Below are 24,808 nucleotides of genomic sequence, written 5' to 3'. Positions count from 1 at the left end.
GGGTAAATGGGCTGAGGTCTAGGGCTGGTGTGCTGTTGTGAATATTATGAATGAATGCGGGACTGGTTCTCTCTGGTCCGCAACCCCTTAACGTTGTGTGCATGGGCTTGCCCATTCTACAGTATTTTTCGTGGTGTTAGTTCATTTATTCATTAACCCCTTCATGGTGCACACCACAGTGGAGGTTGCTGGTTGCAACCACCACTGGTGCTCCGTGTTAGCATCAGTCCTTTGCTTTTGACATGTTGAAACAGTGCCCCGCCCGGCCGACACCATGAGGTGGGTTGGCCCGGCGAGTGGCTGGTGGGCTGCTAAAGCCTGTACCGCCACGGTATGGAATTGGCAGCGATTAGTAACTGTGTTTCGAATTGCTGTTTTTTTCGATCAAAAAATGGTGTCTGGTGGCGGGGCCTTGAGGGCCAGCCGACGTCGACACATCGCGCGAGGTTGTTGACGTTATTAGCTTTGACCTAGCCGCAAGCTATAACCGCTCAGGGCTCCCCTCTCCGCAGAGGATCTTGGTCTTCCGCTGGAGCGCGGGCGGTATTGTCCTTGGCCCCACACCGCCTCAAGAGAGAGCACGGCCTCGTCAGCCGCAATGACGAGGCCCTCGACAGGCGGCCATGTTTTCCCCCGCCAGAGGTATCCTGGGCGTTGAATCGACAGGTGTCCACAAGGCCGACAGCCTTGGCGGCAGAGGGATCGGCCATGTTGGATGAGCTCGGCTTGGAATATACAAGCCGTCAACGTCCTGCCGCAAGCAGCCCGCTCTCCGATCACTCCCTCTCCCAACACCAGCTGAAAAAGGGGCTCTGATGTTTCCTTTGGCTGCGGGCTGCGTGCCTTCGTTGAAGCGCGTGTGCGGCCCCACTTTTCGCTTCTCATGGGGACAGGGGCTGACACCCAGTTGATGGCTGAGCCTGGGTCTGTCCATGAGAATGTTGTGCTGTCAAGCGGCTCCCACACCATAAGCTGTGTTGGTTGAGCCTGGTGTTACGTCTGTCAACTATAAGTGTTGTCAGCAGGGGGGCTCGAAACCTTTTTGAGGCACACAGTGCGGGCTTCCCCGACCTCGCCTTCGCCAGGCCAGGTATCATGTTGGTGCCTCCCACTCCTGCGAGATCGGCAGTGGTCTGAAAAGAAGAGGTGCGCGTGATTTAGGTGGTAGTAATATCACTACAGGGCTACGTGTGTAGGAACCCATGGGGTCCTCACGCCTTGCATGTCCGGCTGCAGAACAACTCCTCAGCATGTTCTGGAGGGGTGTTCAGTGGGGGGGCTTTTGTCACCTAGATTGATGTCAGCTTCCCCCGTATAAAACCGGCCCTTTCTGTCGGGGTCCCCCCTTGGGTGCGATTGCCTCGTGGGTAGTGTCAGGTTCCGACCCAACTCCACGGAACGCTTTGCTCGCACGGGTCCAGGGTTGGCTACGCACAGCGGGTGGGACCGGGCCGCCTATCTACAGTTCCTGGCAGACCTGCGCCACATGGCGGCGGGTGCGTTGGGAGTGTCATCACATATGGCTACAGCAGTACCATATGTCGAGGTGGATGGAGAGAACGCTGAGGTGGGGACTTGTATTTACACAGACCCTATTGTCAGGGTCACCAGCAGTGACAGCTCTGGTCAACGAGATCCAATCTCTGTGGACGATGCAAGCCATCGTCGTGGCGTTTTCCTCCCGGTGTTCTCTGGTGCCTGAGAAATCGGGAGGGGGGGGTGTCAGACCCATGCTGGACCTGTCCCATGGGAAGGTTCGGCATTTTTTGGATTGTCTCCTACCTGTTGAACACTGTCAGGTGGGGGTCTGGTTCTCCTCCATAGACCTGTAGGATGCGTATTCGCATCTCCGATCTTCCATCCTAGGGCTTACCTACGCTTCCTTTGCAGGGTTAGCGTATGAGTACCAGAGGCTGCCGTTCGGTTTTCTCTGGCTCCCCGCATCTTCACCAAGTGCGTGGAGGCAGCACTGGGGCCTCTGCGTCGTCAGGGGTTACGAAGTGTATTCTGCCCTGACGACGTTCTGGTCCTTGGCGGTCAAGGTGGATCGTCAGGTCTCGTACCAGGCAGGTTCCTACCAGCCTGGGGTTTGCTGTAGACTGGAAGTAGAGTACTCCTCTTCCCAGTCAACGGTTGGAGTGCTATGGGCATCCCTCTCAGAGCGTGTTGTCGACACGCTCGGGAGGTTCCGTCCTAGGACGGTTACGGCGCTGTCCGTGATACGCCTGCTCGGTATGATGGCATCTGCTCATTCCGTGGTCCCTCTTGGCCTCCTCTTCACCCCAGGAGGGGGTTACGGAGGTGGGTTTCCAGTATGGAAATAGACCCGGTTGGAAATAGACCCGGTGAGAGGCAAGTGGAAGCAGCTAAGGTTCCCGTGTCAGTACTGGGGGACCTCGCCCTGGGGGGGTCCTCACCAGGGGGGTCCCCATGGGCAGTAGGCTGTCACACGTCACGTTTTTCACCGACGCCTCCCTCGCTGGAGACGCGTCGGACCAACGCAGTAGGGGGCAGCTGGCAAACCGTGCTGCCCGGTCTGCGCTACGTTCAATGTGTTGGTATTGAAAGCGGTCCTTCTGGTCCTCAAACGGTGTTGATCAGGACGGACAATACGACGTCAGTGTCGTATATCGACAGACAGGGAGGAGTACGCTCCCCCCGTCTGCACCGGGCGGCTGGCTATGGGCGTTCTCCATCTGCGCGGCCTGAGGGCTCTCCACATCCCGGCAGGGTGAATGTGGGTACAGGTGTAATGTCGCGGGGCGGTCCTCACCCTGACGGGTGGGGATTACGTCCGGACATAGTCAGGCAGGCCTGGGACCGATGCCGTGCCGCCTGGGATTTTTTCCCCATACATCTGTTAGGTCAGTTGTTGGGGCGGGTACGTTGAGCGCAGGTCCTTGATCCTGATTGCGCCGGACCAGGGCGCAGCTGTGTGGTTCCCGGTCCTGATCCAGCTCTTGGTATCCCGTCATGGCCTGTTCCTTGGTCATCGCGGGCCCTCTCTCAAGTGCATGGGTCTCTGTGTTAATTCCCTGTGCTGGGCCAGCTGCTGGTGGGTTGGCTGGTGAGAGGGTGAGTGGGTGAGTGAGTCTGGAGAGGATGGATCCTTCTGTGGTTGGTACCATCCGGAACGCGCATGCTCCTTCCACTATCGCGGGTTACGCAGGTAAGTGGCGTATTTTCCAAGAGTGGTGTAAGGCCACCCTCTTGTGAAGCGTTTCCTGCTTGGCGTTGACGCCTTAAGCCGGTGAAACGCTCTTTGGCTCTGAGCTGGGATCTTCAATTGGTCCTCGGTCGGTTGTCCTTGGCCCCGTTTGAGCCTCTTGAGCAAGCACTGTTGGAACGGCTGTCGTTCGAAGACTGCGTTCTTGCTGGCCATCACCTCCGCTAAAACGCGTGGGTGTGCTTTGTGCTCTCTCGGTACGGCCAGAGTGCCTGTCTTTTCGTTCCGATAGCGGTGCCACTCTGCGGCCTAATCCAGCCTTCGTGCCTAAAAATATCCGGAGTGCTTTCTGCTCCAGGGATATTATGGTTCAGGCGTTTCATCCGCCTCCTCACGCTAGTGAGTTGGAGGCGGGCCTTCACCTGTCATGTCCAGTCTGGGCTTGGGGGTTACCTCAGCCGTACTCAGGGCCTCAGGGCTACCGTTCAGTTGTCTGTTACGGTGGCTCTCATGCTGGTAAGGCACTATCGAAACAGCGCCTGTCCCATTGGTTGTGCGAGGGCATTGCCCTTTGCTACACGTTGGCCGGGCTGGCTCCCCCTGGGGGCGTCAGGGCGCACTCCACTCGTGGGGTGGCAGCCTCTGCCGCTCTGCTGGGTGGGGCCTCGGTGGAGGACATCTGTGCTGCAGCTTCATGGTCCTCCCCGGGTCCCTTCGTAAGGTTTTACCTCATGGACATGACCGGGGGTTCTGTCTCCCAGGCGGTTCTGAGGTCTGTGGCCTCTCCTGCTTCCCGTCCTTTGGTGGGGTAGCAGGGGTGTGTGGGTATGGGCCACAGTGTGTTGTGTCACACGTGGTTCCGCCTGTGCTGTGTGTTCAAGGGGTTCTAGTTCCCTCTTGTTCGCAATCGGGTGGAGTTGACTGCGCCCCCTCTTCATTAGGAAGGATGGGGTGACGGGACTCCCCTCCCCCTTGATGTGGGCTTACGGGTCCTCAGGGGGTGCATCTGTCGGGCCTCGCGTCCGCTCTACCCCATATCTCGGTATGGCTTAAGAGCGGGACGTGATATAGGGGAGCTCCAGTAGCTCACCACGTACCGCGAGTGCTATTTCAGCGCCGTGGACAACCGCGCTCGCGCGGATCTGGGGCTGAGCGCGTTCGAATCCCGGACGGCAGCCGTGCCTTTCCCAGAGTGTCTTTCCCCCCCATCTGAACCCTTTCAGCCTGCTTCTGTCGGTCGAACTTGACCAAGTATGAATGCGAAGAAAAAGCGATAAACGCTAAAAGAACCAGGTGACTGGTCAAAGTTTTAAAAAAAGAGCGGGACGCGATGCCAATACGAAATATAACGACAGGTTATGTATATAACCTAGTTATATGAGTACTGGCTAAGCGTCCCGCTCTTAGCGTGCCCTGAGTTCCCTTGGGGAATCTTTTCTTTGGAAACGATTTTTTCCGAGGAAGAGTGAGTGGTGGCCAGGCCTAGTACCTTATAGTACGCCACTAGGGGCGGGGCCTGGCAGGTGATGGGTGTATTTTTGTTTATTCGTTGATGGAGTACACTAGGTACATGAGATGAGGCATATCTCGGTATGGCTTAAGAGCGGGACGCTTAGCCCTTTCACTACCACACTACATAATGTTAACCCTTTCACTACCACTACAGAAGGTTAACCTTTTCACTACCACACTACAGAAGGTTAACCCTTTCACTACCACACTACAGAAGGTTAACCCTTCACTACCACACTACAGAAGGTTAACCCTTCACTACCACACTACAGCAGGTTAACCTTTCACTACCACACTACAGAAAGTTAACCCTTTCACTACCACACTACAGACGGTTCTATGTCGTTATGGCTTGCTCAGCACCTGTCTGCATATATCTCGCTTCAGCGTATATACACTGAATAAAAACTTCCACCATGTACCTTTACATGCCAGCATACCTTCATAAGCAGGGGTGGGGCCACACACTCATCTCCTTTGCAAATTTCATCCACAAGCGAGTGCCTGCTATATGCCCACTTGACGTGGAGAAAAATATTTAGTCTGAGGAAAGGAAAACAGAAGAACAAGGAGATACGTTGACATCATATCTTTATTTTCTCTCTCACTATTTTCGAGAAAATACGGCGATATTGTCTTCATTACTGGAGTGTCTGGATCATTCCGACCTTCAGCGGCTTTTTCGTATTAGGAGCTCACGCCACTGACATGCTTCCCAGCTACAGTTCTCCTTGCTGCGGCTGGATGGGGTTACCCTCCAGCAACACAGCTGGACTGTAGGACGCACCGACTGTTGTGAGAAGCGGTTGTTTCCAGGTTGGGTATGTACTGTTTTGCTTGCGAGCTCTGGTTGTTGTTGATGCTGTGGGGGTTAGCTAACAATTTACGAAACGCAGACTCCAGGCTAGGGTCCTCTGCTCGGCTTAAACGGCGGTCGGAGGATCTTGGTCTGACGCCCATGATGGTTAATCTAGTGGGCCGCGACTAGATCCTGGTGATGAAGCAGATGCTTCTCTGTCCCGTGCGCCTGTAGCTGTTCCGCAACCGTTCCTACTTCCGGGGTAGGCCTGATTGGCCCCGACAGGCACGTGACCCGCCGTGGCCACGCCCCACGGCAGCCCCAGGAGCAAGCACGCTACTGCTGGAGATCGGTTCGCCTTTCACATCGCTGCCGTTGGCGAAAGCAGACAAATTAATGACTAATTCGGTCAGAAATAACGTAACTAATAACGTTAGTAAGCACTGCTTATATGCTTATTATGTCTGCGGGGTACAGTAAACGTTTCTCCCGGTACATTCTGAAGAGCACACCGCTGTATGTTGGAGAACCAGCGGTCTTCCTCACTCGAGTGAGACTAAAGCCGTGCACAGCTCAGCCCTGTGAGACGCTTATGTCTGCGGGGTACAGTAAACGTTTCTCCCGGTACATTCTGAAGAGCACACCGCTGTATGTTGGAGAACCAGCGGTCTTCCTCACTCGAGTGAGACTAAAGCCGTGCACAGCTCAGCCCTGTGAGACGCTTATGTCTGCGGGGTACAGTAAACGCTTCTCCCGGTACATTCTGAAGAGCACACCGCTGTATGTTGGAGAACCAGCGGTTTTCCTCACTCGAGTGAGACTAAAGCCGTGCACAGCTCAGCCCTGTGAGACGCTTATGTCTGCGGGGTACAGTAAACGTTTCTCCCGGTACATTCTGAAGAGCACACCGCTGTATGTTGGAGAACCAGCGGTCTTCCTCACTCGAGTGAGACTAAAGCCGTGCACTGCACAGTCTCTAACAGTGTAACAGTAAGAAGCATTTTGGATAAAAGTATTCTGTACTTCTGTATGACAACAATGTATGCCTTTCAAATGTTAAATGATTAAATGATACACAGCGAAATCTACGCTCTCGCCTCTCATCCTGCTTTCGCCAACGGCAGCGATGTGAAAGGCGAAGCGAACTCCAGCAGTAGCGCGCTTGCTCCTGGGGCTGCCGCGGGGCGTGGCCGCGGCGGGTCACGTGCCTGTTGGGGCCAATCAGGCCTACCCCGGAAGTAGGAACGGTTGCGGAACAGCTACAGGCGTCCCGTGCAGGCCCCATCTTTCATATACAAATGAAAGTATACCCTAACGAGGAAATGTGGGCATAGGATCTTCTTTATCGGGAGTTCCATGCTCAAAGGGCCCCGCTGTATGTCTGGATCACCGTTGACAACTGTGTTCTGACATTCTTTTTCTTCCCTGTTAGGGGAGGGATTGGGACAGCGGCCTGTCTGAAGTGTGGCTTGTTATGTCATTGTGTACAGTTCAGGTGATAGCTGCTTAGCTTGCGTGCTAGTTTGTGGACTACTGTGTTAGCCAGTCAGCTGTTAGCTGCGCAGCTGTTAGCTGCGGCGTTAGCTCGCTGTGTTTACCAGGCTAGTAATCGTTAGCTTGTTGCTATCAGCCGAACGGCTGTTAGCTTAATGCTACACTGTTGAACGTTTTCTGTGACTATAACATAATAATAATAATAATAATAATAATAATAATAATAATAATAATAATAATAATAATAATAATAATAATAATAATAATAATAATAATAATAATAATGACTTGGATTTATATAGCGCTCTTCATGAGACCCAGAGCGCTTCACAGAGTCCATTATTCGTTCATACACAGTCATACCGGTGGTGGTAAGCTACAATTGCAGCCAGAGCTGCAACATGCCTTAAACACTCTGACTACGACGTCATCTTTGACAGAGGATGTTAGTCGAACCTACCGGGAGCCCGGCCGGCGAGGACTGCGTCAACATGGGGAACCGTAGCGGCTGGGTGGCGCTGCGACGCTGCCCTTGTCGTCAACACAGGAATGCTGTGTTCAACGTCGGTGCCCCGTTAGCCAGATTGCAGTTCGCTTGGCCTGCGCTCAGGGTAGGAAGGTCCCGACCGGACCTTAAACACTTCTTCTTCCTTCCCTTCTAAATGTTTTGTAATAACGATGTTTTCCAAAACGGGTGTTGCTGCAATACATTGAGGATACGACGCGTGTTGTGTGTGAATTGTCTTGTCACTGGTATGGCTTCTCTCTCCATAGAAATCGGGTTGTTGTTTTACATGTGTAAAAATGTGTGAGGATTCGCCTGTTCCCTGGACCCTTTTTCCTGTGTTTTCCCTGTCTACTCTCCTCAACAGCCCCCACCCTTGCGATGATTTACTCTCCTCTACTCTTCACCAGCCCCCACCCTTGGACATCCTTGATCCTCTACCTTCACGCACCTGTTGGGAGTTTGCAATCACCTCGGGAGAGTACATAGGTTGCAGACTCCCCTCCAGTCCTTGTCGGGTCGTTCTGTGTTCTGGACTCTGTATCTGTGTTCATTGTTCATGGAGTTCTGGACGTTACCATTCTGTACGTCACCATCACCTGCCGCGTCTCCGGCGTGAGACCACGGCTCAGCCGTCACCACCTGTCGCCGTTTGCCTGGAGTGGGACACCGTCTTCGCTCTCTAATTCTCTACGGGAGGTTTTCCAGTGTTCCCACTCCAGACGTCAAGGCGGCTCGTCATCGCTCCCGATTCCACGGGAGGAAGGCGTCTCTTCGTGATCCTCCTTCCTGGGGTGAGGCTCGTCGTCGCTCCCTAGTATTCCACGGGAGGACGGCGTGTGCCCATCCCGTTCCCCTTGGACCCAGGCTCGTCGTCACTCCCTAGTATTCCACGGGAGGATGGCGTGTTCCCATCCCGGTCCCCTGGGACCCCCTTTGTTCTGCGCTGCCCGTCTGCAGCATCCGAAGAGGAGGAGGAGTGTCCCCATGCCAGGCCTCCGCCGTCGGGCCCCTGTTCCCGTGCCAGGCCTCCGCCGTTGGGCCCCTGTCCCCGTGCCAGGCCTCCGCCGTCGGAACCATGTCCTCATCCCTGTAAGCAGCTCTGGCCCTCGCCCTGTCCAAGGCCTTAACCCTGTTCTCTGTCCCTGTCTCCAGCCCGCCTCTCCGGGCCTCTGTCCCTGTCCCCCTCTCCAGTGCCCCTGGTCCTGGCCCTGACACTTAGCCCTGGCCCTTAGCCCTGGCCCTTAGCCTTAGTCCCTTAGCCTGTTCGCCTCTTAAAGGCACAGTGCCGCATTTTCCATATTTCCTTGACTCTAGTGTTTTTGTGTTTTCCCTTAAAGGGACTGTGCCGCTTTTTGTTCTATAATAAATATTTGCCCTGTTTTGGCTTACTCTCATACCTGTCTTGTGTTGTGCGATTGGGGTCGGTTACAAACCATAACAAAATGATCTGGTTAGTTGTGTTGAGAACATGTGTGTTCATGTACCGTGAACTCACAACTAAGGGGGTTCATTAACCTATAAAGCTATGCTTAGTGACATATGAGTGAAGAATGAATTATTTTCTCAGCCTGTAATGACAATGAACAGTGTGTTCACATATTAATATAATTGAGGATTCTGTATTCTCTCGTTATGAAAAACGGCGTTCCTCTGTAGCAAGAGTGTACTTGCCATTTTTGTTGTGATAAAGGGTTGTGTGTGTCTTGTGATCTACAACTGGGTTAGGTTTGGCCACAGAAGCACATGTGTAAGTCTGGTACCGGGGCTCTTAAGGGGGCCCTCTCTATTCTGTGTTTTTTCCTTAGTAAAAATCAGATAGCAGGTTAGCACATGAGCTGTGTGAAGCTGTTAGACACTTCATGTAGCAGGCTATGACTGTGTCATGCTCTACTTGTCATTACATCGTATCATGGGTGTGGGGTCGTAAAGGGGTGAACTGGTAATCCTTTCCTCCCCCTTTTTGATTAGTCAGGGGTTAAAACCTTCTGTCCTTCAAGGTTCCTGTCACGTTGCTGTTCGGCACGTTACAGGGTAAGAGGGGGGGGGGGGGGAGTTTCCTGGTCCCACACCCTGGAAGATTGGGCGTGTGCACCGCAGAAATTCCCCCGCCATAGAGTACGTCACTGTGCGCGTCTCTGTTGGTAAGACTTCCGTGAGTTGTTCAGGTCCATGTGATGGATCTGTTTCAGGGAGTTGTCAGAGCTCCTCCTCACGAAGCTCCTCCTCGGGCCTTCTGTGAGTTAGGACGCCTCCTCAGAGTTCAGAGCCTCCTCCTCAGATTGTCAAGGTGGGTAGAACTTCAAAAAGGAGTTCTGCTCTATTATGTGTGTATTCGATTCAATTCGATTATTGAGTGTGTATTGGTTCAGTGCCTCCTCCTCGGAGAGTCTAACCCAAATATTACATAGCTCAATGTTGCAATATATTCTTTTCAATCTATACAGCTTGCATGGGATGTCTCTCTGGGGATTTCCGTCTCCTCCCTATGGCGAGGATGGTGGGATGTAAAAATGTTAAAAAAATTTACCCTCAGCTGCGTCACGTGGGATTCATGTCAGTCTGTGTTCTTTCTTTTTTGAATAAAAAGAGGAAGGTACATGAAGCACGACGGCTCCGTGTCGTTCTCCCAGGCGACTTGGAGGAACAATGTTTGGTGTCTTGCTAGACTATCCATTGATGTGTTTGGGTCTCGACGCATACATAGTGCTGGCTCAGTGTGCTTCTGTTAAAGAATCACGCAGGGGCTAAGTGCGCCTTGGTTGCTTGTTAAAACAGCGTTTTTATAGGGCAACTGGGATGGAGTTTTGTCTCTTCCGAGCGCCAGTTACTAGGTTGTCTCGATGAATTCTCGTTCATATCTGGGGGATGTTAACGGAATAGATCAGAACATAGGTAGAGGGGTCTCACGCCCTTGGGGTGGGCCACTGAGCACGGTCCAAATGGGACCGTCTGGGTGGCGCCCTCTTTTCATGTTTTAGATCGACACGCATACCTACCCCCTCTCCTGGAGTGGGCATGTCGGTGTGGTTAGGACACGGGACTGGTCTGGTCACGCTGGTCCAGGTCAGTTAACCCGTTGTCCGCCGGGGATGCAGATCTGCTGTTCTGGTACCCTGAGGGACTTGTGCTTTTTTCGGGGGGAAAAATGCCGCGTCGGTCCGGGTGTCACAGGGTTAGGCGTTATGGAGACCCTTTGTTGGGTACATGTTGTACTCTGCACTATCGTAATGGCTTACGGCCATACCAACCTGTACACGCCCAATCTCGTCCGATCTCGGAAGCTAAGCAGGTTCGGTCCTGGTTAGTACTTGGTTGGGAGACCGCCTGGGAATACCAAGTGCGGTGTGCTTAGGGCTGGTTCTCCATTATTTTCGCTCCTCTCTCACGCGTGGCGAAGAGGGGCCTGTTGGGGTGGTCTTGGACCTCCTCTGGTAACCCTGTGCTTCCCGTGCCGCCGGGCCCGGTCGGTCCGAAGTAAAGTTTCGTTGATACCGTAGGCCTGGGATAACCCTTTTTTGAAAACTGAAACACTTGTACTGCGGTATAGCCAGTGTATACCCGCAGGTGTGTTTTGGAGTTTTTTCTTGAGGGGTTATAGGAACAACCACCGTCTGTACAGAGAGGGTGGTTGATTCCCTGGTGTGTTGGAGCAGAGTCAACTCCCGGGTTACCCGGTTGAGTGTGCCCCTGCACGTTCATGACGTCTGCCAATCATGTCAGCCTTCTCTGCCTCGACCCCTCTGGGTGGGTTTTTTTTAATGGAGGCTTCGTCATGGTGATCAACAACGCCAGTATACACCCCTTCCGCCGGGGGGGCTGTTTTCAGCTGACTCCTTTGGCGCCTGTCTCGTCCGCAGTGCTCCAGGCTCAGGTTACAGCCTGTTGCCTGGTTTCCCCGGTGCGCTGCCTGCTTCCGTTGGTTAACCTTTTGAGTGCTTACGGCCATGCTGACTGCCTGTTCTGCAGGGTCAGTGTGCCAGGCGGTGTGCTATTGGGGGGAAAGGGCCCGCTCTTGGAGGGGCCTTATCCGAATACGCTGGCGATGTGGGGGGCGGTGTCACTAAGTGACCACCTGGTGGGGTCTTGATGCCTGGCGTCATTGACCTCTCCGGGCCCCCTTTTTCCAGGGGATCCAGTCCCTTCAGTGGGTCTGGGTCTTCCTTCGCGCTCCGCTGCTACGGCCTTGCCACAGGGTTGGGTTTGCTCTTGACCCCGTGATTTTGGGGGCAGTAACGAGGTTGTTCCTTCCGTTCGTTCCCGGGTGGCATGCGGGTTGTGTGTGTGTGTAGTCGTGGGGTCAAGCCACGGTCTGCTCACCCTGTGCGTTGAGTTGCTTGAGTGCCTCTTCGCACGGTCGGATCCGTCGCCCTCCCGCGAACCTCCAATAGGGGGGGTATCCTCCATTAGGGAGGGTCGGAGGGGCTCGGTCCTCCCCGGTCTGATGGTTGTGGGGGGCCTCAGCGGGGTACATTTGTCGGGCTATGGCTCCCGCTCAGCCCCTGTCATGCAGACAGGTGCTGAGCAAGCCATAACGACATAGAATGAAGGGTTATGTATATAACCCAGTTCTATGAGTTATGGTGCGCTCAGCACCTGGACGCCGCTGCGGCTCTTGATTTTTCATTGTGGTGAAATTTGTTGGGAAGGAGATGAGTGTGTGGCCCCACCCCTGCTTATGAAGGTAAGCGGATGGGGGTGTGGTCAGATGAATGCTGGCATGTAAAGGTACATGGTGGAAGTTTTTATTCAGTGTATATACGCTGAAGCGAGATATATGCAGACAGGTGCTGAGCGCACCATAACTCATAGAACTGGGTTATATACATAACCCTTCGTTAACTGTCTATAGTGTGGTAGTGAAGGGGTTAACCTTCTGTAGTGTGGTAGTGAAAGAGGTAGAACGCCATCAAACAGCGACCTGGAGGTAAAAGAGCCCCGGTTGGTGTTTAACTTTGTTTACATTATTGTTACGTGGAGTTTAGTAACTTATTATAGTGTGGGTTTCTCCAGACCGCTCTACCAGCAAGAGCAACCCACACATCAGAACAAAACAAGACAAGTAAACAAAGTGTAATAACCAACTAAGCCAGAACACAGATGCAGACGAAAACAGGCAGAGACGACGTGGAATCAGAGAAAACCCAAATGACGGCTGTATTTAATTAGAGAAGAAGAATACGGAAACCAGGTCTCTAGGCAGTCTCAGAGTAGTCAGACGAGCGGGCGGGTCGTAGCCGGGAACGGGTTCTCAAGCGGTCAGGGGAGTGAGCGAGTGGAGGGTAGTCAGACGAGCGGGGGGGTCGTAGCTGAGAGCGGGTTCTCAAACTGTCAGGGGATAAACACGGAGAGAGTGGTCAGGCAGGCGGAGGTCATACACAGGGATCCAGGACTCGGGAACAGGGTGTGGAGCCAGGTAACGAACTGCGAGCAAAGGAGGACAAGAAACGTTAGGTAAAGCAATAGAACACGGACTGACATGAGACAAGGCACGAGAATAATAATAAGAGAATAAGAGACTGGTAATAAGGAACTACGATCTGGCAGCCTCATGACATCTGAGCCAGGTTTACATAGCAATGGTAATCAGCTGGTAGATGTCAATCAGCTGCTTCTCCGGTGTCACACACCTGCACCCCATCATGTAATCAGAGAGAGGAAGAGAGGGAGAGTAGCTGGGTAGGGATAGAGTGGGATACATAAGGATTAAGGTGGACGGGAAGGGGCATGGAGGGGCATGACACAAAGTAATACAAAGCAGCACTAGAGTATATTGCCTCATGGTCGCTGTTTGATGGTTTTACAGATTCTACCTTTAATGATCCCGCAAACATTCACCTGTGTCTCTTTCTCTCCCTGTCTCTCTCTCTCTCTCTCTCTCTCTCTCTCTCTCTCTCTCTCTCTCTCTCTCTCTCTCTCTCTCTCTCTCTCTCTCTCTCTCTCTCTCTCTCTCTCTCTCTCTCTCTCTCTTTCTCTCTCTCTCTCTCTACCAGGAGAGAGAGTGCTGAGCTGTGGAAGGTGGTGTTAGGTTTGAATAACCTGGACCACCCAGGCGCACACAGCCAGAGCCGAGGGGTGCGTTCCATTATCGTTCACCCACGGTACAACCGGGCGGTGGTGGACTATGACATCAGTGTCATCGAGCTGGACTCTGAGGTGAGAGAGAAAAAGAGAGAGAGACAGAGAGAGTGAGAGAGAGACAGAGAGAGAGACAGAGAGAGAGAGGGAGAATGAGAGAGAGAGAGAGAGAGAGAGAGAGAGAGAGAGAGAGAGAGAGAGAGAGAGAGGGAGATACAGATGGTCACTGAAATTCTAGGATAGAATAGAATACAATAGAATAGAATCAGATTTAATTTTATTTGTGAAAATAGGATATAATAGAGCTGACTTGTGTGGATTGTTTCTAGGTAGAATAGACTCTATATGTAAGATAGTAATGTAAAATATATTATTATTATACAGGTAGAATAGACTATGTAAGATAGTATTGTAAAATATATTATTATTATTATTATTATTATTATTATTATTATTATTATTATTATTATTATTATTATTATTATTATTATTATTATACAGGTAGAATAGACTCTATATGTAAGATAGTATTGTAAAATATATTATTATTATTATTATTATTATTATTATACAGGTAGAATAGACTCTATATGTAAGATAGTATTGTAAAATATATTATTATTATTATTATTATTATACAGGTAGAATAGACTATATGTAAGATAGTATTGTAAAATATATTATTATTCTACAGGTAGAAGAGACTATATGTAAGATAGTATTGTAAAATATATTATTATTATTCTACAGGTAGAAGAGACTATATGTAAGATAGTATTGTAAAATAACAGCTTTTGATACTGTCAACCACACCATTCTCATCTCTAAACTCAATAGATATGGTGTTCAGGATATTGCCCTCAAGTGGTTTACTAACTACTTAGACAACAGAGAGCAGTTTGTGTCATCCAATGGAATGGATGGTCATCTGTCAAATCAAGGATCCTCTTCGGGGTTCCACAGGGTTCCATTCTGGGCCCTTTATTATTTTTATTTACATTAATGATTTGGCTATGTCCTGTAATACTCTACTTCCATTATTATTCGCGGATGACACCAATCTCTTAGCTACTCATCATGACTTCAAGTCCCTGATTGCATGCGTGAATGAGGAACTTGAAATAGTCTCTAACTGGTTTCAATGCAACAAGCTTACTCTAAATGTCAATTTTTTTTACTTCATGGTCTTCTGCAACAAAAATAAGTACTACCCTAAAGAAGAATCTAAAATATTAATTAATGGAAATGAAATTCTCCAAGTGCCTTTCACAAAATGTTTAGGAGTTACTATAGACGAAGGGTTAAATTGGCATAATCACATTGACAATGTCTGCAAAAAGTCAATGATGATGCTTGGAATTTGAGAAAGGTCTGCCCCATGATACTTCCCTCTGCCCATCTAACCTTGTATTATAGATTTTTATTTCCTTACCTTAACTAATGTAATATAGTCTGGGCTGCAACATATCCATCATATCTCAACAAATTAGTCATAATCCAGAAGAGGTTCCTCAGGATGATTTCCCACTACCAGATATGAACCATCTGCACCTCTGTTCCGCAAATATTCTCTACTATCAATTGACAAACTTAATACCCTTCAAACATGCTCATTCATATTCAAGTTCATTAACAATAGGCAAGATCTTCCTGATACCTTCCATAGTTTCTTCATCTTAAAATTTTTTTTTTTACTTAAAGGTGACATGTACTATAAATGTCATTTTTCAGTCTCTAGCATTGTATTATAGTAATAGGAGTTCGTATCAATGTGTTTTAGTGTCTAAATACCATATTGGCGGATTGCTCTGATTCAGCTCAGCCCCTTTCCTCCTCCAGTAAATCAGGCCATTTTGATTTGAACGGCTGATATACGTCATACGGCCGCTGGGTAGCGCACAGTGATGCGATTGGCTCTGTGGTTGGAGCTAATGCCCGCCCCCATTCTACCAAGACTAGACAGCGAGTGGAAGCCACTTCCTCATGCTGCGAGGCAGAGTGGGGCCCGACTCCTCTGCGTGCGCTCTGGAGGGAGAGAGGGAGAGAGAGATGGAGAGAGAGGGGGCACTTGGGGGGGGGGGGGGGACCTGCTGCGCGGCACACGCTGCACTCCCTCCGGAGTGTGTGCACTGCAGAGGTGTCGGGTTTTGCTCTGGAAGAAGCTCTCTCTCTCTCTCTCTCTCTCTCTCTCTCTCTCTCTCTCTCTCTCTCTCTCCCACCCCCCCCCCGCTCTCTCTCTCTCTCCCTCCGACTCTCCGAGTGTGTGCAGAGGTGTCGGGTTTCGCTCTGGAAGAAGCTCTCTCTCTCTCTCTCTCTCTCTCTCTCCCACCCCCCCCCCTCTCTCTCTCTCTCTCTCTCCCTCCGACTCTCCGAGTGTGTGCATAGGTGTCGGGTTTCGCTCTGGAAGAAGCTCTCTCTCTCTCTCTCCCACCCCCCCCCCCTCTCTCTCTCTCTCTCTCATCTCTCTCTCTCTCTCTCTCTCTCTCTCTCTCTCTCTCCCACCCCCCCTATCTCTCTCTCTCTCTCTCTCTATCTCTCTCAGTCTACCAGTAGCAGACTGTGTGGGCTGACTGTCACTCAAAGTGCTTATGGGCGGAGCCAGGCCATAACAGCCTGAAATCTTGAAGCTGGAAAATGATGGTTTTGAGTACTTGATTAGAAATATAAAACAATGCATTTAAAAAAAAAAAACTTACAGATGTCTAGATGTCACCCAAATAGTGCTAGGAATAGCAGTACATAGCCCCTTTAATTTTACTTAATAGACAATACAGTTCAACATACAAAATTATAAAGACATAGTATCAAATAGAAATAAATAAAAAATGTACATTGTTTTTTTACATTTCCATTTGTTTTCCTGTTTCCTTTTCACTCTTCTGTGATGTCGTTCTCTTTCTTCCTATATTCCTCCCACTTTTCCCATTTTGCCTCAAATTTCTCCTCTTGCAGCCTCAGCGTGATTCTCTCCATTTCCTGTATCCCCTCTATTATCTCTGTCCATTGTTCATTCGTCTGTGCTTCTACCCTGTACCACAGCTTAGTCAGTGCTTTCTTGGCTGCTACTAATAGTATCTTAATCAAATATTTGTCTTCTCCCTGAATGCCTTTCTGTGACAAGTTCCCTAGGTATAGTACTAGACCTGTCTGGGGTATTTCATAACCTACTATTTCATTTATTATCTCTCCTATCTTTTCCCAATAGTTTCTTATTTTCTGACATCCCCAGAATATGTGTGTGTGGTTCGCTACTTCTTGTCCACAATTTCTCGAACATGGTTTCTGTGCTGGTGTGTAATTGCCCTGTATTTCTGGTGTTATAAAGAATCTAATTATGTTTTTCGACCCAAACTCCTTCCATATCCTTGATCCTGTTGTTGATTGTTGTATCTTGTATCTCTGTTATCTCTATTTCTAACTCTTTCTCCCACTTTTCTTTTACATACAAGGTTATAATTCCCTTACTGTCCATTATTGCCTGATATAGTGCTGATATAACCCTCTCCTTCCTTCCTTCATATGATTTTACCATTATCCTAATTACCGGCATTTCTGTTCTTTGTCTCTGTCTTGTTTTATTTCTTTGTTATAGTAATCTCTAATCTGTAAATATCTAAAGTGGTCTCTACTCTCTAGTCCGAATCTTTCTTAAAATTTTTGTAGACTCTGCATCTCCCCTCCTTCTATCATTGTACATATTGCTGTTAGCCCCCCCCCCCCCCCCCCCCCCGTTCCCATCTTTTGAACCCATGGTCGCCTATCCCTGGTTTGAATTGGTTGTTGTCTGTTATCCATCTCTGTATCTTGGATTCTTTTTCTAGCTTGTATTTCTTTACTATTGTGTTCCATATGCTTATAGTGAATTTGGTAATTGAGTCCAGTAGTTGTTCCTGTCTTCTGAACAGCTCCCTATCTCCTATTAGTGCCTGCACTTCGAATCCCTCTCTTTTGGTTTCTATATCTTTCTATTTGGCTTCATAATTCACATTGCACCAGCATGCTACTGTCCTAAGCTGTGCTGCATAGTAATAGCCTTCTAAACTGGGTACTGCCATTCCTCCTTTCTCCTTTGGTAGTTGTAGAGTCGCATATCTGATCCTTGGTCTTTCCCCCCCCCCCCCCAAATAAATCTTGATATCTGTCTATCCCATTCCCTGAATTGTTTTTGTGGTATTAATATAGGTAAAGACTGAAATAGGTATTGTAACCTTGGTAATATGTTCATCTTAATGATTTCGATCCTTGAGCTGAAATCTAGGGGCATTACTGTCCATCTTTCTAGGTCTCTCTTGATTTTCTGATTAATCTGTGTATAGTTTGCCTCGTATAACCCCTCCACCCCTCTTGTAATGTTCACCCCTAAGTACTTGATCCTGTCCATTTTGTATTTTTCTTTGATCTCTATCGTTGGCGTGTAGTTCAGTGCTAAAGTCTGTGTCTTCGTCACGTTGAGTCTATACCCTGAGTAATATCCATATTCTGTCAGTAAATCCATCAGTGTCGGAAAGCTTATGTCTGGTTGCCTCATATATACTATCACGTCATCTGCGAACAGTCCCAATTTATGTTCTGTTCCCCTTATCTCCACCCCTTTGATGTCTTTGGTCTGTCTAATTAGTTGAGCCAGTGGTTCGATGAATACATCGAAGAGTGTCGGCGAAAGACAACAACCCTGTCTGGTAGCTCTCTCTAGTTTAATCCGGTCCGTCAGACTACCATTTACCTTAATCCTTGCCATCGGTTCTTGATATAATGCCCTAATTGTTTTCATAGCGTTTTTGTCTAATCCAAATTTCTCCAATACTTTATATAGAAATATCCAGCTTACACTGTCGAATGCTTTTTCTGCATCTAGGCTAACTAATACTGCACTTCCTCCTTCCTTTTGTATCTCCTCTACCACCTGCACTGTCTTCCTTATGTTATCCTGTGTCTGCCTTCCTCCCTTATGCCCCCCTAACGATTTTGCAGAGTTGTAATCATAAGCAGGAAATGTTTGCATCAAGTGCAAGGCCATATAATTCTTAATCTTTAATATTTAAAAAAAAATCTTTTCAGGAAGTGCACTAACATCCTAACCTCAATATATCTGTAAAAGATTACAGCTATTTCCAAATTTTAACCACTTATATTCCCGTTTGTTTGATATTAAATCCCTTTTTATCATCTGCATTTAGTTCATATTTGTACACGTTTTCAACCCATAAGTTCAGCGTCGAAAAGATGCACAGAGTCCGTGTGAAAAAGAATATGTCTTCATATTTACAAATTAATGACTAATTCGGTCAGAAATAGCGTAACTAATAACGTTAGTAAGCACCGTTTATTGCTTATTATGTCCGCGGGGGTACAGTAAACATTTCTCCCGGTAAATTCTGAAGAGCAGACCGCCGTTTGCTGAAGGACCAGCCCTCTTCCGCTATTTGCTCCTCACTCTGTGAGAGCAAAGCCGCGCAAGGCAGGCTCCACCCCGGCACAGCTCAGCCTCTGTATGTGAGGAGAAGGAAGCCCCCCCCCCCCCCCCCCCCCAGAGCACTCACACACGGCTGCAAGCTGCTCACATCACCGCCTGGACCAATAGGAAGCACAACGCCACGGTGGTTTGGCTGCCTACACCAGCCATAGTGCAACTGCGCCACCGTGTGTCATAATCCGGTAACGGACTTACTAGCAGAGCAACAGGCTCCTGGTGGTACGAAAATAGCGTTTATTTGATAATTACAGCGGCAATTGAATGAATGAGTGCAGATTAAAAATCAGCGTTTTAACATGGGAGTCAATGAGAACACAAAAAAAACACTAGGTTACCCCCAAAGCTAAGCTATATAACTTCTTTTTTATGGGTATTCTAATGATGATCGTTTTACATGTTTGATATGTATAGACAATGAGCAAACTGACCCAATTTCATGACATAATAATCAACACAGCCATCATTGTACACAAAACACAAATACATATAGGCAAAAAACACAAAATAGTCGATATGGGGGCTGAATCCGGTCTGGTCCTCGTCTATAATATCTGTCATAAATGTCTCAAATCTTTTGGATATTATTGATGTATACATCTTGTAATCTACATTAAGTATGGACACAGGTCTGAAACTGCTACATAGTTCTCTATCTTTCCCTTCTTTTGGAATTGTAGTAATTATGGCTTCTTTCCATGAAGGTGGCATTGTGCCTTCTTTCATTGTGTGTCTGAATGCTGCTTCTAACATGGGGCTCAGTTCCTGTCTAAATGTTTTGTAGAATTCAGAGGGGAATCCGTCGCTACCCGGTGACTTACTGCTCTTTGCTTTACTGATCGCATTCCCCACTTCTTGTTCTGTAATCTCTGCGTTTAATATTTCGTTCTGTTCCTTCCCTATCGATGGTAGATCTAATTTTCCTAAAAAATTCTCTATCTCCTCTTCTCCTGCCGCTATCAGTTGTGTGTATAGTTTCTTATAGTATTCTTCAAATGTCTTCTCTATTTCAGCTGGTTCTCTTAGTATTTTGTTTGTGTTCGTGTCCCTCCTCCGTCGCTCTCGGCCCTCCTTCATAGTATGTCTGTTTCATGTATCTAGCTTTCTTTTCTATTTCTGTCAGCAGTTCTTTGTTTATCTTTCCTCTAACGTCCTTTACCTCTCTAAGTGTCTTTTGGTTATTTGAGCTTTGGTGTTCTTTCTCTAATTCTTTCAGTTTCTTTATCAAGTTCTGGTATGTCTCTATTCTGGCCTTCTTGAGTAATGCCATCTTTGCTATCAATTTTCCACGTATTACTACCTTTAGTGCATCCCATAACATTTTTGGGTCTACCTCTCCATTATCATTTTCTTCTCTTTATCTAATTATGTTTCCTTTTACTTCATTAACCAAACCTTTGTTATTTAATAGTCCTACATTCAGTCTCCAAACTGTATTTCTCCGCCTACTTTTAAGATTCACTGTCAGATATATTGCGCTATGGTCTGATATGTCTGTCACCCCTATCCTGCAGTCTTCTACCCAGTATCTGTCCCCTGTTGTCATGAGAAAATAGTCTATCCTTGAATATGTTGTGTGTGGATGCGAATAATGTGTGTATTCTCTATCTAGTGTGTGCATTTCTCTCCATATATCCATGATTCCTAATTCTGCCATTTGTATATTCATATATTTGCTAATGTTTGTCCTCCATTTCTTTGTGCTTGTCATGTCTATGTCATAGTTCAGTACTACATTAAAATCACCTGTACAGATTAGGACCCCTTCCCCTTCCATCGCTATGATATCAAAGATTGTTTCAAATAAATATTTCTCACTTTCTGGTGGAGCATATTCATTCACTAGTGTTACCATTTGACCTTCCATTTTCCCCTTGACCATTACATACCTCCCCTCTTTATCCCTTATTTCCCTGATCATTTCAAACTTCACTGTGTTTTTAATTAGTATAGCTACTCCTCTTCTAAGGTTCTGTTTAAAAGAACTATAAAACAGATTCTCATACCCGAATCTCTTCAGCTTTTCATGTTCTTGTGATATTAGATGTGTTTCTTGTAAGAAGATAACCTGCGCCTCTTCTTTCTTAAGTTTCGTCATCACCTTACTCCTTTTAATCGGATTATTCATACCATTTACATTCAGCAACATCATTTTGATACCCTTAACTTGTGTCATATTTCTTTTCCAAATGTTCTCCTGTTCTACCCATGTCACATAAAATAATATTTGTGGTTGTAGCCACTGCTATCCCTGTCTGATTTACATACATATAACCATAATCAACATTAACTTCAACATTAACACTTGGAACTTCCATGGTATTTGAGGGATTCAGTCGTCTCCCTCTTTCCCCCGCTGGCGGGTGGGGAGTAGTGGCTCTCCTAGTGAGAGGGCTCCCCCTAGTGGCTAAGAAATGCGCACTATACATGTCCAGCTCGTTCTGTGTGCAACCTCCGAGCTCCCGGTCATAAGCTCTGCATTAGTCACTTTCATGTTCCCGTCTATTTGTATTATGTGACACGTGTAATCCTGTGGTTCTTTCATATCCGCCTCAATATATCTCTTGAATCTCCATGTCCTTTCTTTTTATTACTTTTGGTATAATTATCTTGTATGTACTTTACCATCTTCTCATTGTATAAGTCCTTTTCATGTTTACCTTTACTTGTGTAGAAGGGTGGATTATCCCTGCTTGTGGGAGTAGTAGTACACAGACACTGGGTAGTAGGATACTATAGTATTGGACCTATAAGTACCCCCGTCTTTGGCCCGGAACGTCGTACTGGAGGGCTTGCAGCTGGAGTGGATGGGGCCCAGGATTTACTAACCTGGGGACTGGTACTCTGGTCTCCCTCGCCTTCCAAGGCGGTCAGCAGTAGCTCCCCACACACCCTCACTCCCTCAGTACCTCCGACAGCCCTCCCACACCCAGTGACTGTCAGTTCAATAGTATTATTGGGCTTCCCTTTAAGCAGTACCCTTCCTTGACCACCTGTATAGACCCTTCAAATGCTATTCTGTAAATGGGGTGTAAGGGTTAAATAATTAAATCACAATATTTACCCAGAGAATAAAGTAGCAAATGGAACTCAAAGAAACAGACACACACAATGGTCCCGATTTTTGTCTACTTTTAGTGAAGCCTGGGCAGGTTATACATTACAACGTTAATGCTTACTCATCTGGCACCGGGTGCTCTTGTTATCAATGTAGGGGAAGCTCTTCCCACCATAGGCACCGAGTGCTCAATACATTAAACCACCCGCTTGTACTGGGGGAACCCTTGCATAAAACGTAGACACATTGGGAATTTCAGAATCAAACAGTCAAATAAACAAATAACAAAATAACCAATAAATGTGGGCCCACGTTATCAAAGAAAACCTAACCTAAGCCGGCTTAAATTGTTTGGGGTACCCCTTAGACACTGATGGTTAGCGTTCACTTCAATGGACGTTGCTGTTGATACACGTGGTACTGTTAGTACTTAGCCAAGATGGCGGACCCACTCTTGTCACCGCTAGTCCGGATGACAAGATGGCGTCGGCGATCCGTGAGCACAGCCAGCAGGTTGGACGAACAGCAGGCAGTGGTTAGCGGGCAGAGCTTGCTGTATGGCGTCCTCTGCTGGTGGGAAGAGGCGTCCTCTGTACCGTCTGGGAAACGTCCACCGCTGCTGTTGCTGGCTTGCTTCTGTCGCGCGAGCTAATACTTTGGCTACCTTAAACACAGCTAAGCTTTGGGTCTCGGCGCACCCTCCTGCTATTCGGTTACACTGTTAACGCAACGTGGCTGGCTATACCACCGGTCTCTTCAGCGCCTCGCGCCCGGTAGTCTACTCAAGTCAGACGGAGCCGTTAGCGGCATGCTACTATACCGCACACAGTAACTACTATAACCCGATAACGTTAGACGTTAGTCTCGTTAGCTCTAGACGTTAGTCCTTGGGTTCGGTTTCTCTTACTTACACACTATCGCTGATACTTCTAGGATAACCCGTCACTAGCAAGTATGTCTCATCACCCGCCGCTCGCTCCGACGGGGCTCTCCTTCACTTCTTCAACGGGGCTATTCCAAAGCACACACCCGTTGTAGCTACGACCGTTCACGGCCAAGTCCAACGCCGAAGAGAGCTTCCTGTTCCCCTCACCTCCAGGTAATTCCCTCTTCCTCGTTGCTTGCTTCTCTCCACTGCTCCACCTGCCACCACTGCACTCCGCCCCCTGCTGGCAACCTCCACTGGTCCCACGCAAGGACCGCTCCAGAAAGGGAAAGAAAGGGCTCAATGTTATTGCTAGTAATCCATACTGCATCTGGAGAAGAGTAGCACCTCACCTCGTCGTTAGACTGGGCGAGCTATCCAAAGGAACACTGTTAGTCTATCCAAAGGAACACTGTAAATCACACGTTATACATACACAGGGAAAGTAACAGTTAGTTAGCACTACTGAATACTTTGTAGAATATTCAGGCTGCTACACTTGTATTGTGTGTGTCCCATGTATACCAGTTTAATGTGTATTGTACCTTCCCTGGATCACCGTGTCCCCTCTCGTCTCCATCCTCTCCGGTCCATGTCCCTCGTCGCTTCCCTCACGTCGTTGTATACCTTTATGCCTTCTTTCCAATGAACCTTCAGCGTGGTCATTGGTGATTGAAATCTGATTCCTTTCTCTTTCAGAGTCTTTTTTATCTGAACATAGCTCAGACGCTTTACCGCCACCTCTGTTGAATAGTCATAGTCGAAGGTTATTCCCTCCACCTCCATCTTCGTCTGCCAGGCTGCTCTGAGAATGTTTTCTTTGACTTCGAATTTCAAGAAATGAACTATAACTGCTCTCGGTGGTCTGTTTATCTGTGGCTTCGGCGCTAGGGTCCTGTGTGCCCTTTGAATCTCTATCTTGACTAGGTCTGGCACTTCCAGTTTTCCTCGAATTAAGTTGTCTATATATTTGGTCATCGAGTCTTCTTCTATCCCTTCTCTCAGTCCCCATATTCGTATATTATTTCTCCTCGACCTCCCCTCCAAGTCCGATAACTTTTCTCTCAACATATTTTGTTGTTCGAGCGTTTAGAATTTCTTGTATATCTGTATTCCATTCCTCCGTTTCAGCTGTCCTTCCTTCTAGCATCCTTATATCTTGCGCTAGTTTGTATGCTAGTCTGTATGCTAGCTTGCAGCTCCGCTACCCAGGCGGGTATCTCTGGTCTGTCGCCCTGCGTCATGCTAGCTTGAATTACCTCCTGTGCCACCTCCTTGTGTCGATAACTTTCCTCCGGTGTTTGTACTTCTTCTGGGGTCCCTTTTCTCTAGCTTTTTCTCGTGTTCATCCTTCCTTTTCTCTTATATCCTTGAATTGTCACTTTTTATTTAGTTTTAGATTGTTTTACTTCCTTTTTTCGATATTCTTTGACCGGGAGCTCTTTTCTATGGCTGCTCACTCGAACATCTCAAACCGGAAGTCTTCTTCATCTTTTCATTAGAATTCCACTCATATCCAACAAACCATAGCAATAAACTCCACTTACCTTTCTGTCGGACAACTAGCCATCAATTCAACATTAGCTTTAGAGGTCCTAAACTCTGGAACATTCTAAATTCATCATTGAGGTCAACAACCTCCTTATCCATATTCAAAAAACAATTAAAATCTAATTTAATTTCATCATAAATCACTGTCACATTAAGTTACTCCTGTGTCATCAGTGTTACATCTACTGTTAGTAGGGGTGTAACGGTATACAGAAGCCACGGTTTGGTACGTACCTCGGTATTGGGGTCA

At 47.9% G+C, this 24,808-nt stretch overlaps 1 protein-coding gene across 1 annotated transcript in view; it reads left to right on the top strand.

Annotated features, from left to right (window-relative positions):
• The window catches only part of corin (corin, serine peptidase), a gene marked incomplete at both ends in the record, with an annotated part of 124,850 nt that overhangs the window by 95,501 nt on the left and 4,541 nt on the right, over window positions 1-24,808 (top strand). Inside the window, 1 exon segment of the mRNA XM_084328781.1 lies at window positions 13,470-13,632. Coding sequence (XP_084184907.1) covers window positions 13,470-13,632 — 163 coding nt within the window.

The sequence above is a fragment of the Notolepis coatsorum genome (assembly GCF_963971535.1).
Source record: "Notolepis coatsorum genome assembly, chromosome: 1".
Lineage (NCBI taxonomy): Eukaryota > Metazoa > Chordata > Actinopteri > Aulopiformes > Paralepididae > Notolepis > Notolepis coatsorum.
The sequence above is the reverse complement of the archived record's forward strand: the minus strand, read 5'-3'. Positions and strand labels throughout refer to the sequence as shown.